General features: G+C 43.7%; 1 protein-coding gene across 10 annotated transcripts in view; it reads left to right on the forward strand.

Annotated features, from left to right (window-relative positions):
• Positions 1 to 17,460, forward strand: part of mcf2lb (mcf.2 cell line derived transforming sequence-like b) — a 74,613-nt gene that overhangs the window by 27,048 nt on the left and 30,105 nt on the right. For all 10 annotated transcript variants that reach the window (XR_008810969.1, XM_056288848.1, XM_056288851.1 and 7 more), the window contains exons 5-7: positions 15,147 to 15,266; positions 16,496 to 16,612; positions 17,228 to 17,377. Coding sequence is in view for 9 of the 10 variants with exons in the window: in XM_056288848.1 (XP_056144823.1) it covers positions 15,147 to 15,266; positions 16,496 to 16,612; positions 17,228 to 17,377 (387 nt within the window). In the remaining variant the exon portion in view is untranslated. The remainder of the gene's footprint in view (positions 1 to 15,146; positions 15,267 to 16,495; positions 16,613 to 17,227; positions 17,378 to 17,460) is intronic.

Below are 17,460 nucleotides of genomic sequence, written 5' to 3' on the forward strand. Positions count from 1 at the left end.
TGGTTTTTCACTGCTAGTCTGTATGCCAGGACATTAATCGAGACGATAACAGGCTCTTCTTAAGAACCATGCGTCTGTACTGAGAGATGGGTTATTTGAGATTACTCAAGAGGAAGAGAGAACATCATCACCCGTGGTCCTCTGAGACGAGGGGGGCCCATCCGTTCATTTTGATTTGAATCGGGCTTTATTAATCCCACAAGGGGGATGTTACAGGCTGACAGGCCGGTAATGGGGGTCATTCATCCGTCGTCTCCTGTTGGGGTGATTCGGCCAAGCTGCTGAAATGAATGGTAATGAAAGCAGGCACGTGTTGAACTGCTACTCTCCATTCATAATGGGAAATAGGTCCGTAGGTTAAATGATATCAAGTTCAGCCAATATTATGATGTATTTACTCACCTAGCCTTTCTTAATACTGTTCATATGCTTATTAGAAGTGGATCTCTCACCACTGGAAGAGGCGTTTGGCATTTTTACATCTTACGGAGTTATCTGATGAGTGACTTAGAAAGGTGCTGACAATAAAAACAAATATATGTAATACCCTGGTTTAAAACCATTTATTTGTGTTTGCACTATGCAGCAATAATATGCAGTTTGTTTTGTTTTCCCAAAAGAGGCTACTTTGTTGTTTTTTAAAGAAGTTTTGAGACGGGTTTTCTAGTTACCTGTAATACTTGGGTGTAAAGGTTTCAGCCAGTTGGGGGGGGGGTATGGAAGACAGAGAGAGAGAGAGAGAGAGAGAGAGAGAGAGAGAGAGAGAGAGAGAGAGAGAGAGAGAGAGAGAGAGAGAGAGAGAGAGAGAGAGAGAGAGAGAGAGAGAGAGAGAGAGAGAGAGAGAGAGAGAGAGAGAGAGAGAGAGAGAGAGAGAGAGAGAGAGAGAGAGAGAGAGAGAGAGAGAGAGAGAGAGAGAGAAGAGGAAGAAGGGGAAGGAAGATAAAACACACGGAGAGGGAGAGAGGGAGAGAGGGTAGCGATTGGCGAAAACGAGAGATCAGATGAGTGCAGTGACATTGGTCCAGACTCAGAGGATGAAGCTATCAGAATTTGGTGTGATTTACCTGAGAAAAACCTGGTAAAGAGAACTGATGACAAAATGTCAGAACCTTTCAGTCTAGACCTGGATGTGGTATGGGATACAACGTCCTGATCAACCAGAAGTGATGTTGGATAGTGGAGAGGACATAGAATCCAACGAGTATGAAGGTGACTCAAAGCCTGCTCAGCAAATAGTGCATACAGAATCACATCAAGAGCCACAAACTGATACAGCTGAGGTCAGGAGATCTCAGAGGGTTAAGAAGACTCCTACTAGGCTGATATATGAAACACTGGGAAATCAGTGTCAATTCCATCATCAAACCTGTGGTGAGATATGTTTCCTCAATGTGTAAATGGATAGGAAGCACTGTAAATGTGTGAATACTAACCATGCTTAAAGACTGTTAAAACTCATCAAAGTGCATATCGAGTTTGCCCATTTTCAAAAGTTAGAATCCAATTATTTAAAAGTGGAGCCATGAGGACATGTCTGGTTTTGGTGGGGGAGAATGTAATACCCTGGTTTAAAACCATTTATTTGTGTTCGCACTATCTACTACTACTACCTACTACCCAATCTACTACCGAAAGTAGTAGTAGTAGTAGATTTGTTATCTTTATGTTTATTTAGATCCACATTAGCTGTTACCCAAGGCAACAGCTACCCTTCCTGGGGTCCACATTAAAAACATCCTACTATGCAGCAATACATGCAGTTTGTTTTGTTTTCCCGAACGTTGTTACTTTGTTATTCGATGCGAGGGTCTAAGGACGTGATGTTGTGTTGCTGTAAAGCCCACTGAGGCAAGTTTGTGATATTGGGCTCTACAAATAAAACTGACTTGTTTAAAGAAGTTTTGAGACGGGTTTTCTCGCTACCTGTAGTACTTGGTTTCAGTCAGTGGGGGGGGGGGTGCGGAAGACCGAGGGGGGTAGAAAAGAGGAAAAAATGGGAAAGAAGAAAAAAATATGCACGGAGAGGGAGAGAGGGTAACGATCACCGAAAACAACAGATTCCGTCTAGCGACAGGGACATGGCTGTAAACTGGGTTTGATAAGTGCCTCGCCAGAGTGCTGTTAATTGCTAATTATGAGGTTAATCCCACCAGCTGCAGCTAATAGTTTACACAGTAACCATGCTGCCTTTTGCTAGCAGCTAACTAGCTAATGGGTTTGAGCTAATCTCGATCTGTGGATCAAGAGAGGAGGCCAACGCGTCACTTCTGGACTCTAGACATCCCCGGACCTCGTGGATTTATGTTCTTGTCGTAAGTACTGCATTGTGCGCGCGCGCGGATTCACTGCTCTGAGCTCCAACGTAATATTACATGGCAAATGCGCTCTTAACTATTCTACACCCTCGTTGTGGGGCCACATAGTTCTGTTCATTTCATTTAAAGCCTGTTAATACTATAGCGAATTCGGGGAACTGCCGCAGCCGGGAAGCGAACCCGTGTCGCCCGCACCGCAGGAGACATCGCTAACCGCTCGACTAAAGGGTCAGACCCGCGAGCCAGCGGCCGGCGTGTCTTCTTATCCATGCACGTTACTATACTGTAGCGATCACGGATGAATAGGCTCGGTAGCCCTTGGATAACGGGTCGTATCTTTTAGGTTAACGTTGTCGCCCGCGGTGCAGGAGTTGCGGGTTCGCGTCCCGGCTGTGGCGGTTCCTGGGCTGCCCCCCTTCAATTCGCTGCATTCCCGCACTTTATTTGACGACGTGGTCAAATAATGGACTCCTCAGCCAACCTTTTAGAGTTAACTTGCAAGCGACGAAAGACAGCCAGCCCTTCAAGCCAGGGAGAAGCTGAGACCAATACAAACCTATGTGTGTTATCACTGGCTTTTCTTACTGCCATTAAAAGCTTGCTGGTTAACTCTAAAAGGTTGTCTGAGAAGTCCATTGTTTGACCACGTCGTCAAATAAAGTGCGGTGGCGGTACCCGCGGCTGCGGTACCCGCTGCTGCCCCCCCCCCCCCGAAGTCGCTACAATACATTAAAGTAACAGCCTTACTGGTGAGTGTCTGTCTGATTTATGGTGGTTGTTGTGAATATTATTTTACACAGGGTTATTGCAGCATTTAATGCTATATTGCCAATTCCTTTAGACCAGAAAATTAGCAACGGTTACCCGTATCATAAGCACTCTAGACATGTTATCTTTGGTTAATGGCCCTTTCATCGTCAGTTATATGCATATCAGAGTTATCTACCATTTTATTCTGTTACGGCAGTAATTAACTCAGTACGAGCCGATGATGAAAGGGTTACATTTGGCCTCTTTTCCTTCCCGAGATCCAACGACGAGCTTTTTAACTGCGACAACTTTAAGATACGCAATTGGAGCTGGAATTATTACCGCGGCCACTGGTACTAGACTTGCCCTGCAATGGGTCTTCGTTAAAGGATTTAAAGTGTACTTAGTCCAGTTACTCGAAAGAGTCGTGTATTGTTATTTTTCGTCATTACCTCCCCGAGTCGGGAGTAATTTGCGCGCCTGCTGCTGGCCTTAGACGTGGTAGCCATTTCTCAGGCTCCCTCGTCGGAACCGAACCGTGATTCCCCGTTACCCGTGGTCACCATGGTAGGCACAGAAAGTACCATAGAACGTTAACGGGCAGACATCCGAACGAGACATCGCCGCCGCGGAGGGCAGACGATCGACTCGAGGTAATCTAGAGCAGTGTTTCTCAACCGGGGGTCCGCGGACCCCTAGTGGTCCGTGGTGTAATTGCAAGGGGTCCGTGAAAATAAAATATCTTTTAAAAAGATCCTATGACATTTATAGAAATAGGATTATTTTACTCAAATGTGACTGAGACCTTTATCTACCTAAACTATAAAGGGTAAGAGGACTTTTTCTCTAATTACATCTGTTTCACAAGTGTAATTTATTGTATTTTAATAAGAGATCTCGCTCCCGTTTGCATTGTTAAAAGTTACTGCGTAAAAATTCTGTTGTTACATATATCTGAAAGTTACTGAATACATATTCTGTTTTGTTACATATATCTGAAAGTTACCGCATAAGAATTCTGTTTTGTTAACTATATCTAAGTTACAACTGAAAGCTCTTATTTTTGCCCCAAAGAGTGAATAAATACTATAATGCAATTTAAAATGCAGTTTCTACTGTTTCTATCAAATTGCAACCCCCCTCTCCCAAGATCAGGTGGAGGGGTCCTCAGGGTAGATCAAAAATACGCAGGGGGTCCAGGACCCCAAAAAGGTTGAGAACCACTGATCTAGAGTCACCAAAGCGGCGCCGCGAGGGTTTTTGATCTGATAAATGCACGCGTCTCTGAGGGTCAGCGCTCGTCGGCATGCATTGGCTCTAGAATTGCCAGATAACCAAGTAACGGAAGATCGGTCAAAGGAACCATAACTGATTTAATGTGGGGCAGGCTTGGCTAAATGCTAGCCCATATACACCGGCGGTTCCGACAGCCATCCTGGGGGGCGTTCGTTCTCTGGACCATAGGCCGCGGAACGCATTTCGAATGGGTAGGGCCAAGAATGACGTGACGCCCCCCCCCCAGCCACACTCGTAACGCATAACTTTATTTATTATTATTTATTATTGCCGTTTTTATTTGTCCTGATTATAGCCTACACTTGAGTCACAATCAAATAGTACAATCATTATGATTAGAAAGCATAAATAATTTGACACGTCAAGTCCAGTTGCATAGGATTAAAAAACGTCAATGCTCACCACCCCGTCTTCAACGTTGCCAGAGAAGTTCCTCCGTCTCTCGTTGTGCTGGATGACGTCACTGGCAATGGCGAGACCATCCACATTGGCCACAGCATCCCTGTGTGTGGCTGCACATCAAGTCATTGAGTCTCCTTTGAGTCATTGTTGACCTTAGATAAGTCTTCATACGATGAAGGGTTGAGAAAGACCTCTCGGCGCTGGCAGTTGAATTGTATAAAACAATTTCAACAGCCTGTGTACATCTGGCAGTAGGCTCATAACGCTGAGGGTAGCGGCGGCAGAGGGGCTAGTTGGAGCAGCGACAGTTAGACGTTCTACTTCTGGTTCCTCAGAGGGCTCATTGTGGGCTGGAGTGACGGTGGTTGTCTCAGCTACCTTGGTTAACTTTGACCCGAAGAAATCAGTTATTTTTCGACGCTTCATCATTCATTTTAACGTTACTATTGCTTAAAGTTTAGCGAACACACTAGCAGTTAGTCTACTTACATAGAGCGCTACTATTTTGTTCCGTGAAATTCACGTCCGTGTGACGCTAAGGTCACGTGACACAAATAACCAATCAATCATTAGGAAACGGAGTTTGTTGCTTGTGATAGGCTACGTACTGTACGTAGGCTTACAGCTAGTGGAAATTAGCCCGGGAAGCATGCAAAAGTGCAATACATTAAGAATGTAACGTATTTGCGATTTGAATTTTTTACACGTTTATGTTTGATGCACGCCAAAGTAGGTATGGCCACGGCCCTACTGGCCATACCGGTTCCACGGCCTATGCTCTGGACAGTGACATTTTTGGACTGTGTTGAAAATGTACTGAATGGACTGTGTTGTTGACTGTTTGTGTTTTGTTTTTCTTTTGTTTTTTTGCTTTGTTCTCTCCTCTTTTATGTTTTTGGTGGTGTCGTTTTTGTGTGGATATGTGTTTTTTGTCTTTGGCGTTGCACTGCTGTGGGCTGGGAGAAACGAAATTTCGCCTCTTTTGTGTATGAAAGTACATGACTGAGATGACAATAAGTTGTTTCTGATTCTGAATTCTGATTAATGAGCCATTCACAGTTTCACTGTACCGGCTGTGTACTTAGACTTGCATGGCTTGATCTTTGAGACAAGCATAATGCTACTGGCAGGCTCAACCAGTTATAGGTAAAGGTTCTGACATTTCTTCATCAGTTCTCTTTACCAGGTTTTTGTTAGGTAAATCATACCACATTCTGATATCTTTGTCCTCTGATTTCTCTTTTTCAGGGTCCTCTTCCTGCCTGTCCACTGACTCCTCTAATCTTGTTTCCTTGCTCACTTGTCTTTTCCTTTGTAACTTTCGTCTACACGAGGTAGGGATGGAGAATCTTTACAGGACCATGTCCATTTTTGGGTTTCAACTGGAAAACGGGCAAATTTGGCATTTGTCTCTCCACTACATAGGGCATGGGACCCCAACGGTCTGCCAACTTGTGCTTTCCTGGTATTCCTAGGTTTCGTATTAAGACTCTTATCTCCAGGCATCAGTTGTGAGAATTTGATCTTCTGATCATATCGCCCCTTGATTCCTTGGTTCTGCTTTTTAGCACAAGTCTCTGCTAGCTCATAAGCTCTCTGTAGGTCCTTCTTCATGTCGGAAACATACTTGAGGTGACCCCTTTGTGATATATTTTCACTAGATATTCCAAAGCACAAATCAACAGGTAACCTTGCTTCACACCCAAACATTAAATAATAAGGCTAGTAGCCTGTAGCTTCATTCTGAGTGCAGTTATTCTAATGTACCAAATGTCCAATATGTTGGCCCCACTTGCTCTTTTTTCTTTGCGTCAAGCATTCCAAGTCCTGTTAAACCTCTCGGGCTGAGGGTTACCCTGAGGATGATAGGGTGTTGTCCTCAACTTCTCAATCCCAAGCATGCTCAGTAGCGCATGTATTAAACTGCTCAAAATCCCTCCCTTGATCACTGTGCATCTGTCTCGGAAGGCTGTGATGAATGAAGTACTTCTCCCATAGCACTTTGGCAACTGTAGATGCTTTCTGAGCTTTTGTGGGAAAGGCTTGAGCGTACCTGGTGTAATGGTCAGTTATAACCAAGACATTCACAGTATTACTTGAGTCTGGCTCAATGGAAAGAAAATCCATGCATACCAGATCAAGGAGTCCATTGCTGTGCATGTGTGACAAGGGAGCAACTCTTTTCGGCAAAGTCTTTCTCTGAATGCAACGAATGCATGACTTACAGTAGTCTTCAATTTCTGGTTTAATCCGTGGCCAGTAGAAACGGTCTCTAATTAGTCCATATGTTTTGTCCATACCCAAATGCCATGTACCATCGTGAAGGGAATTCATCACTAACTTCTGATACTTCTCAGGTAAAATCAACAGAGAGTGACGAGTCCTGTCTGGAGAAGTAGTAACTCTATACAGTATGTTGTCTCTCAACTCTAGCTTTGCCCACTCTCTCAGGAGTAAGGAGGTGTTAGAATGACTTGCTTTATCCACTTTTGAAATGTCTTTCCTCAGAATGGCTGACCAGATTTCCCCTATACATGGGTCTTCTTGCTGAGCTGCGGACAATTCGGCGGAATTCAAGGGTGGCAGCTGTGGTGCACTCAGTGCTGTAAGGTTGCAGTATGCTTAAAGGAATGGAAGCCGAGAGGCACCTAAATGGTCGACTGCTCTCTCAGGCGATAGGCTGTGTTCTGGTTTTTCAAGTATGGCAAGCTGACACATCGCTCTCACCCCTGAAGCAGGAATGTCTTCCCATTCTTGACTGGTTTCAAGCATGTCATGGGGGCGTCTTGATAACGCACCATTGTCAATATTTTGGATTCCGGGCCTATATTTTAGGCTGAAATCATAGACAGACAGTGCCGCCAGGCATTGATGACCCGTGGCGTCCAACTTAGCCTATGTTAATATATAGGTTAACGGGTTGTTGTCTGTCCTTACTTCAAACTTTGCCCCATACAAGTAGTCATGTAGTTTGTCTACCACTGCCCATTTTAGAGCAAAGAACTCCAATTTGTGTGTAAGGTAGTTCTTTTCAGATGACGACAAACTCCTACTAATGAAAGCAATTGGTCTCAGGCCCTCTCCGTGGTCTTGATAAAGAACAGGACTAAGCCTTCCCGGCTTGTGTCTGTGTGCAACACATAGCAACTGAGAGTTGGCAAAAGCAAGCACAGGTGCTTTAGTAAGCTGCCCCCTGAGCATCTGAAATGCCTCTTCACATTTTGCATCCCACCTTTCTCTGAAAGGCTCAAACAGGTTACAATAACCTCGGTCTTCTTTTCCTTTTTGCTTCCTTCCTTTCTTGGTTACGGGGAGGTAACCACACAGAAGCTGATTCAGTGGATGGCTGACTTGGGCGTAGTCCTTCACAAATCTCCAGTAGTAGCCACAGAATCTGAGAATTGAGCGTAAAGCACTCACCGTTGTTGGTCTGGGAGATTTGGTTACTGCCTTTATCTTTGAAGGGTCTGTCACCACTCCATTCTCAGAAACTATGTGTCCAACATAGTTGACTGATGTCTTACAGAATTGACACTTATCCAGTGACAGTTTAGACCTTCAGCTTTCAAGCAGTCTAACACTTTCAGTAGTCTTTTCTCATGCTCATCTAGTGTTGAGCCAAACACTATGAGATCATCCAAGTAGGCAAGTACTTAAAGCAGATTCATGTCCCCAACTGTCTGCTCCATGACCCTTTGAAAGGTTGCAGGCACTCCGGGTATGCCCTGTCGCATCCTCTGAAATTGAAAGAATCCAATAGGACATATGAATGCTGTCTTTTCTTTGTCTGCTTCACTCATGAGTATCTGATAGTATCCACATGTCAGATCTAGCACGCTGAACCATTTGCTTCCATTTAAGCAGGCTAATGCATCTTCGATCAAGTCAAGTAAGTTTTATTTGTATTGCCCAGTATCAATCACTTGGTCAAAATACATTTCTTTAAAATGGAATTTCAGTGACAATCCAATTTCCCCCTAATCAAGTACAACCAATACCACACCACAGACCAGTGCAGTGACTGCAGCTTCTGACTTTTCTGTATTGTCAGAAAACAGCAGAGGTCTGTGTAGGGGCATGTGAGACTTTCTGCTCAATTTAGAGCTTAAATCATGATTTGGCTTGCTCCTTAGCCTTTAATCCACAGCACTTTTTGGAGGGAAAAAAATAAACAGCAACAACCCTTCACCCTTAATAGTGCCATTCTAGCGTTCTCCACCGAAAGGGGGTAAAACCAACAAAAAGAAACTGCACTAGAATCACTGAATGTTTTAGGATGGACTGGCTAGGAAAGTTGGGAGAACAGCCTTATTTATATCTGAATTTATGCCTCAATTTAAGGGCTTGCAAGTTGTGCATGCCCTTAAGATTCCTTACTTAATTTATTTATTTATTTCCTTACTTAATTTACTTAAAAATTCATTTTTTGTAGCACCAAAAAATTAAGGACTGTTGCATGTAGCCTAATATAACATGAGTAAGACTGCAGATAGATTCAGTGTGGAAAGCTAAAATGGAGTAATCTAATCACAACAATGCAAGGTCTGAAAAGGAGATATGACGGGAAGCACAAGAGACATATGAGCCTTAAGTTAGGACTTGAGGCACAAGTATATAAAGTTAAGTTCAGGCATTTGTCGGGGATCTATCCCATTGTAAACAGTTCTGAACTAATCCTAGGAACTAGCATGATACTACTGACAGCAAGAACAGTGACAGGACAAAAGTGGAGTGATAAAGGGAAGGGAAGAGACAAAATTAACCCTTTCACCATTGGCTCGTACTGAACTAATTACTGCTATAACAGAATAACACTGTAGATAACTCTGGGATGCATATAATTGATGATGAAAAGGCCATTAACCAAAGATAACATGTCTAGAGTGCTTATGATAGGATAACCATTACTAATTTACTGGTCCAAAGGAATTGGCAATATAGCATATTCACAACAACCACCATAAATCAGATAGACACTCACCAGTAAGGTTGTTACTTCAATGTATTAACAAACTTTAAATGAAATGAACAGAACTATGTGGACCCACAACGAGGGTGTAGAATATTTAAGAGTCTATTTAAGTTCAGACACACTTTCCAAGTGGAGAGAGAGAGACGCTCTCCGCCGACATTCTGCGGTTGGATAAACTGTTGCATTGCCTGTGCCGAAAAGGGGGAATTCTGCTGTTAGAGATAAACCTCTTGAGAATGGCGCAAATTGTGAAGGGTGCACTATCACAGGACATGGTTGCTCTTCGTATTAGAATGGCCTACAAGATGCGTGCCCCACCTTCTTTCATTGAACTTCTCAGAGAAGTAAGAGAGGAGGAAGACATGATCGTGGAACGGAAAAGTGTCAAAAGCAGAGTAATGGCTTCAGCTGTGTCCTCTGCAGTGACGATGACACATGATGTCACTGAAGTAGAGCTGTTGAGAAATGAGGTGAAGAACATCCAGGCTGAGATGACTCATCTAATGTCTGCTAACATTGCGGCTAAATGTGATACCGCCACTGGGAAACCCAGCCCGTCTGTAAAAGTAAATAAAAGAGGGAATGCTGCTGCAGAGGGTTTTGGGAGAGAACATAGACCTGGTATCTTCTGTTACAACTGCAGAGAAGATGTACATTTCAAGTGAGAGTGTGTCTGAACTTCACAATGAGGTCAGCTGAACTCCCAGTAGAGCCAAAAGCATTTTTTAAAACTTCCATATAGGTAGCTGAAGTGGCTGAAGGATTTTCTGTTTTTAAAAGCCTCTCTATGTCTGCCCCAGGCCCCTTTAAGTTTTCTACAATCATATTTTTTTACATTGTCTGAGCACTGCCATTCCTCCAGCACCTGAGATGTCTCTTCAGCCCAAGCATCATAATCCTTTTCCCCACTTGGTGTAGGTTTGACTCCGGAGAACATACGGAGTGTATGATAACCCTGAATCTCCAAGGGAACAATGTGGCATTTGTCTACCAGGGAAGTGAATGCAGAAACCAGCTCTGAGTTCAGATCAACAGATATAGGGCTCATGAGACTTTTCACATCAGCAGTTTTCCCTTCATGTCTCAGAAAAGAGAGCAACTTAGACTGAAAATCTTCACCTGCAACAGCATTTGGAGTTGTACTCTGTGTGGCTTTAAACACGTACTGGCCATGAACCAACCTCTCCAGGTATGCCTATTGCATCACTTATTGTGAGTTTAGTTGCATCACTGGATGTCTGCACCAGCACAAAATATTTTCCAACAGCTTCATTTAGGCAGTGGTCAATCAGCTTGACTTTCACAAGAGCTTTAACTATATTTAGTGCTCTTAATAAAGTGTCATTGCTAATTTCAACCAACGCATTACTCAATACACAAACATAGATAGTGGATAGACCCTTCTCATTACACCAGGTCTCAATCTCAGGAGCCTCCATATTAAAGTCTCAAATGCGCACTGAGCAAATGTACTACACCTAGTATCAGTTGACAGATTACTGTTACACTCAAGCAATGATTAGGCATGAAAAAAATTGCATAGCAAATGCTTGAGTTAAACTGCAAACATCATCTACTACTATTACTTTCGGCTGCTCCTGTTAGGGGGCAGCCGAACAGATCATCCGTTTCCATCTCTTCCTGTCCTTTGCATCTTCCACTGTCACATCAGCCACCTGCATGTCTTCCCATAAACCTCCTCTTTGGTCTTCCTCTTTTCCTCTTCCCTGGCAGCTCCATATTCAGCATCTTTTTCCCAATATACCCAGCATCTCTCCTCCACACATGTCCAAGCCGCCTCAATCTTGCCTCTCTTGCTTTGTCTCCAAACTGTCCAACCTGAGCTGTCCCTCTAATATGGTTGTTCCTAATCCTGTCCTTCTTCGTCACTCCCAATGCAAATCTTAGCATCTTCAACTCTGCCAGCTCCGCCTCCTGTCTTTTCGTCAGTGCCACTGTCTCCAAACCATATCACATCGTTAACATCATCAAGCCCTATAATCGTAACACTGTTATAAAAAAAAAAAATCACGCTCAGAGTGTACTGGGTGAAACTACTGTAGTGTTAACTGTATACACATACAAAAACATCCCAGATGAGCCCCCAAAATGTAACCCTTTCACCATCGGCTCGTACTGAGTTAATTACTGCCATAATATGATAACATGTTAGATAACTCTGGCATGCCATATAATTGATGATGAAAGGACAATTAGCCAAAGATAACATGTCTAGAGTGCTTATGATATGGGTAACCATTACTAATTTACTGGTCCAAAGGAATTGGCAATATAGCATTAAATATTGCAGTAACCCTGTGTAAAATAATCACAGCAACCACCATAAATCAGACAGACACTCACCAGTAAGGTTGTTACTTCAATGTGTTAACAAACTTCAAATGAAATGAATGGAACTATGTGGGCCCACAACGAGGGTGTAGAATATTTAAGCGTCTGTTTGCCATGTAACGTTACATTGGACCTCAGAGGAGTGAATCTGTGCGCATGCATAATACAGTACGTACGACACCGCACCGTGAATCCAAAAGGTTAATAATCTACAAGGCTGATACCAAGAAAATAAATCCACGAGGTCCGGGGTTGTCTACCGAGTCCAGAAGTGACGCGTTGTCCTCCTCTCTTGATCCTCTGATCGAGATTAACTCAAACCAATTAGCTAGTTAGCTGCTAGCAAAAGAGCATGGTTATTGTGTAAACTATTAGCTGCAGCTAGCAGGCTCCATTCATCCATTATCCGAACCGCTTATCCTGCTCTCAGGGTTGCGGGGATGCTGGAGCCTATCCCAGCAGGCATTGGGCGGCAGGCGGGGAGACACCCTAGACAGGCCGTCAGGCCATCACACAGGGCCGACATATACACACACACACACATATTCATACCTAGGGACAATTTAGTACAGCCGATTCACCTGACCTACATGTCTTTGGACTGTGGGAGGAAACCAGAACACCTGGAGGAAACCCATGCAGACACGGGGAGAACATGCAAACTCCACACAGAGGACGACCGGGGACGATCCCCAAGGTTGGACTACCCCGGGGCTCGAACCCAGAACCTTCTTGCTGTGAGGCGACCGCGCTAACCACTGCGCCACCATGACACCCAGCTAGCGGGATTCACCTCATAATGAGCAGTTAACAGTTAGCACTCTGGCGTGACACTTATCAAACCCAGTTTACAGTCTTTTCCTCGTTGCTAAATGGAATCTCTCGTTTTCGGCGATCACCACCATCTCTCCCTCTCTGTGCGTTTTTTCTTCATTCCCCTTCTTCCTCTTCTCTCTTCCTGTCTCTCTCTCTCTCTCTTGCTCTCTGTCTTCTGTACGCCCCCCCCCCAGCTGAAACCTTAACAACCAAGTATTACAGGTAACTAGAAAACCCAACTCAAAACTTCTTTAAACAGTGACAAAGTAACCCCCTTTGGGAAAACAACTGCATATTATTGCTGCATAGTGCAAACACAGATAAATGGTTTTAAATCAGGGTATTACATAGTATGTACACACAATGTGATACAATAGTCAGAAAAGGGTCAATTAAACAGTATCTTGATGCATGCTCAATTCAACAAGTAATGAGAAGCCTACTGTTCTTGACTATGGTAGTGCATGCAGCGTATGTGTAGCAGTGCGTGTGTGTGTGTGTGTGTGTGTGGTTGTCTGCCATGGCCCTCAGACTGTATGTTTGTTTGTGTGTGAGTGGATACTGCTTGTTCACCCATTTAGTCCTGTACAGTGACGGCCTTTGTCTGTTTTTGTGTCTGATCACAAACATCTGCATTGCTTTGTGTATACTGGTGAATGTTGGGTCTGTGTGTTTAATGAAAGCCTCTCCATTGCCGTGCATGTCTGGGTCGGTGGCTGTTAGCGGCTTGCCGACAGACAGCGGAGGAGTCGTGTGTTTGCGGAGCAATCCAAATTAAAAGCCTATAGAGTTACTGTGGTTTCAGTCCGTCTCTGGAAACAAACTCTCCTCTTGTCCAGAAAGAAACACACTCCGCTCTCACTGTCCTCCTTTGTCTTGTGTTGTGTGTGTGTGTGTGCGTGCGTGCGTGCGTGCGCACGCCATGGTGTGTATCTTAACTGAAGTTGAAAAGAACAAAGATTCAGTGGACCATAACCACAATCACTAAATCAGCAGTAACCATTAATTTAACCAACATGGTTGAATGGTTAGAGGCTACAACATTCAGTCAAGGGTGAAGCCGGCTTTTCAGGGTACTTCATAATATAATGGAAAACACTGCAGAGGTTTTTGTCCTTTCTGGTTTTTGGCAGTTTTGGTCCTACTGGTTTGTGGCAGTCGGTAGTTTTTATTTTATGTTGATATGTGGAATTTTAAAGTTGCCGCTTTTGTCATACAGTAGCATCTGCATCACATGCTGGATATGTCAGAAATAGCCAGATTATTTTAGCGGCACGCCAAAATATGTAATTTTCTTTTCTACTGATCGTGAACGGAGTGAGCTGACTTGATCCTCCCCTGTCTTCTGTCTGTTCAGCAAGGGACAATGTGTAATTGATTTATTCATTCCATCCGAAGTCCCTCTCCCAAGCAGTTGTTTGCTAATGGGGTATGTCTTCTATTTCTGCTTGGACCAGCGTTCCCCGGCTCACTCGGGATGCGTGGCCAATCAGTTAAAGCACTGCTCAGGTCATTAGCTAATTAAGTCTGCATGTCTATGACCTGCTAACAATCTCAGTATCCCCCCACCCCATACACACACACACACACCTTTGATGGCAGTACCAGTTCTGCTAGCATCGATATATAAATTTTTGATGTTGATATGGATTTTTTTTTAGTTCTATTTAGCGGGATATATTTATCTAAATAAAACCAACTTGTTTTTTTCTGGACCCCCCCCCCCCACTGAAATTCAATAACTCTTCACAGAAAATCCCATGCCTTATAGAGCCCCGTATTAACACTCATAGTAAGGCTATGCTTATTTAAGCTCTACAAATGCCAGTTGGGTACAGAGAAAACTGGTAAGGAGAAGTGGGCTTTTTGTTTCTGTTTGAGTTATTATTTACCCCTAGGTTATACTTGTGTGTGTGTGTGTGTACGTGCACATGTGCATGGTTGGTGTGGATTTTTCTGGCTCATTATTCATAAAGCGATACATGGAGATTTATATCCTCGGGAAGTTGTCCTTCACCCGACACATCCCTCTCCTTCACAGATAATCCCTGTTCCTGTATATGCTGCTGTGTTCATTAAAGATAAGCGAATGCAAGATGGAGAAAGAGAGTGAGATGGAAAACATTTGTGAGAGAGAAAAGTGTCTCCAGCTGAAGGGAGGTGTATGGAGAGCGATGGCGGTTGCTATCCGTCCTGTTTTTTTATATAAGCTGAGATGTTGTTCATCCTGTCTCGCTCCTCAGGGCTCCTTCCCAGGGAACCTCCAGTTGGTTCTGGTTCTGAGGCCCACCACTCTCTTGCAACGAACCCTGTCAGACATCCTCTTCAAATTCAACAAGGATGAGTTCAAGATGAAGGTGCCGGTATGTAAAGTTGCTCCAATCACTTCCTGAAACACTGTGGTTATGCAACAGTCACCTTTCGAGTCGCTCTCGGTGTCTCTTCACCTCTGGACCAATCTAAACCACTAACAGTTAAATCTCAGATCTCAGAGAAATTTTAATTGAAAGTTACAACTCCCTGGCACAATGTGATCAAGCCCTAAATCACATTATTTTGTGTACATATCTTCTACCTGATGAAACCTATTAATACCGGACGTACCTTCAAAGCTGGTCAAGATTACTTCACCAAACCTTTCAATGTACAAATGTAATAGCGCCGCCGCCTTCTGGATGAAATTTTCACCCTCGCCGTACAGCCGGCTCCACCTAGATTAGCAGTGTAATAACAGTGATTTAGAGGAAGTCTGATGTAAGAAGTCACAAACTAAAGGAAATATTACAGACTGTGAGTCAAAGATGAATCTCCACACCCACGGGTTGAGGCGACACCCATGCTAATTTGGAGAAATTTGAAAATGCTATTTTCTTGGCAAAAGCCCGTAGGTTTTCCATTCACGCTAGTGTTTTCTGTTCATTTTCAGAAAAGAATTCATCCACATTGAAATGCCAAAGTGAAAAATCGCTCCAGTCTCTTCTGTTAGGCATGCTCAGGCCTCTAGAGCCATCAGCTTCACGCTGATCACATGACAATCATACATCAGCACTTTTGAAGAACTGCATCCACACTCCAACGCAAGACCAGCATTTTCAAATTGATCCACTTTGGAGTTTTTTTTTCCCCCCGAAAAGCTCTGTTTTCAGTGGTTGAGTTTAGTTCAGCTTAATTTCCCTAAAATGGAGGAAAAAAAGACACGTTTTTGAATTTAACCCGTCAGTGTGGGCACACACAGACACATGTCCTCCTCTACCTTGCTCTCAATCCCACAAATCAGTGCTTTCCAGTAGTATGTAGTAAGCAGAAATCCTGCAGACAACAAGTATATTACCTTTCAAACACAATAAAACTAAATCACATTAATTGGAACTTTTCTGTTATGTTGCTGAGATCACAGCGTAGGACAGTCTTGACCTTCGCTCTCTTTGCTGTTGCTTGCTTTGAAACTGTGGGCCGAAGTAGGATTTAAGCATGCTGTACTGGTGCACTGTTTGTAAATCAATCTTAACTAGAGTCAACTCACACCATGTTAAAACATTTCCATGTTGACCTGGAAGTCATTATTGTGTGTGTGCGTGCGTATGCTTCACAGGTGATCATGTTGAGCTCTGTGACGGAGCTCCACTCTTACATAGACCGCAGCCAGCTGACGCAGGAACTCGGAGGAACTCAAGAGTACTGCCATGAGAAGTGGATCTCTCACCGAACTGTGAGCACACGTCTTTATATTGTCTATGACATGACCATACAAATGGTACAAATGGCATATAACACACACTGATGGTATTTACCAGCAGTGTGTTGCAAAGCAAATGAGGAAGAATCGTACTTTACTGGACTGAACCATAAGCCTCCCTGGAGAAGCCGTTTCACTCGGCCACCATCTTGGAAACGCTTCTGGACATTGACCCTGTGTCCCAAATGCTTGGCATTAAGTATAGTTCAACATTACAACACACATAACACACTCAATCTGCTTGATTTTTGAGTGTGCAGTTGGTGGACACTATTGTCCGATAATGATGCATCATGTTTCAGAAATAGAGGTGCCGGAAATTAAATAAAGATAAAAATGGCGGACAGTGATGTAACCAGAGGCCAAGCAGCAAACCAACCTTCAGTAGTGTTTAAACTGGAGACAATAAACAAATCAACTGTTGTCTACGGGAGAGTCTACCGTCTCAAAGGATAATGAAAAAAAAAATTAATAAAAGCTGAATTTACCACACAGAAGCTCCCATCGTGAGTATTGTGAATGATAATCTAATTCTGTCTATTACCGTCGAATTCCCCTCGTGCTGTTGTGTGTGTGTGTGTGCGGCAGGCCATCGAGGGTTTTGCATTGATGGTGAAGAAAACGGCCCAGACGCTGCAGTCGTTTGGGACTGAGCTGGCTGAAACTGAACTCCCCAATGACATCCAGGCCACAACCAGCCTGCTGGGTACACACACCGACAAAAAGGACAAGATGAAGGTAAAACAGAACATCAACACACGCCACAATACACACACACACACACGCCCTTTCTCTGCACCCTGTCTCTTACTTTCTTTCTC

The sequence above is a fragment of the Lampris incognitus genome, chromosome 11 (assembly GCF_029633865.1).
Source record: "Lampris incognitus isolate fLamInc1 chromosome 11, fLamInc1.hap2, whole genome shotgun sequence".
Lineage (NCBI taxonomy): Eukaryota > Metazoa > Chordata > Actinopteri > Lampriformes > Lampridae > Lampris > Lampris incognitus.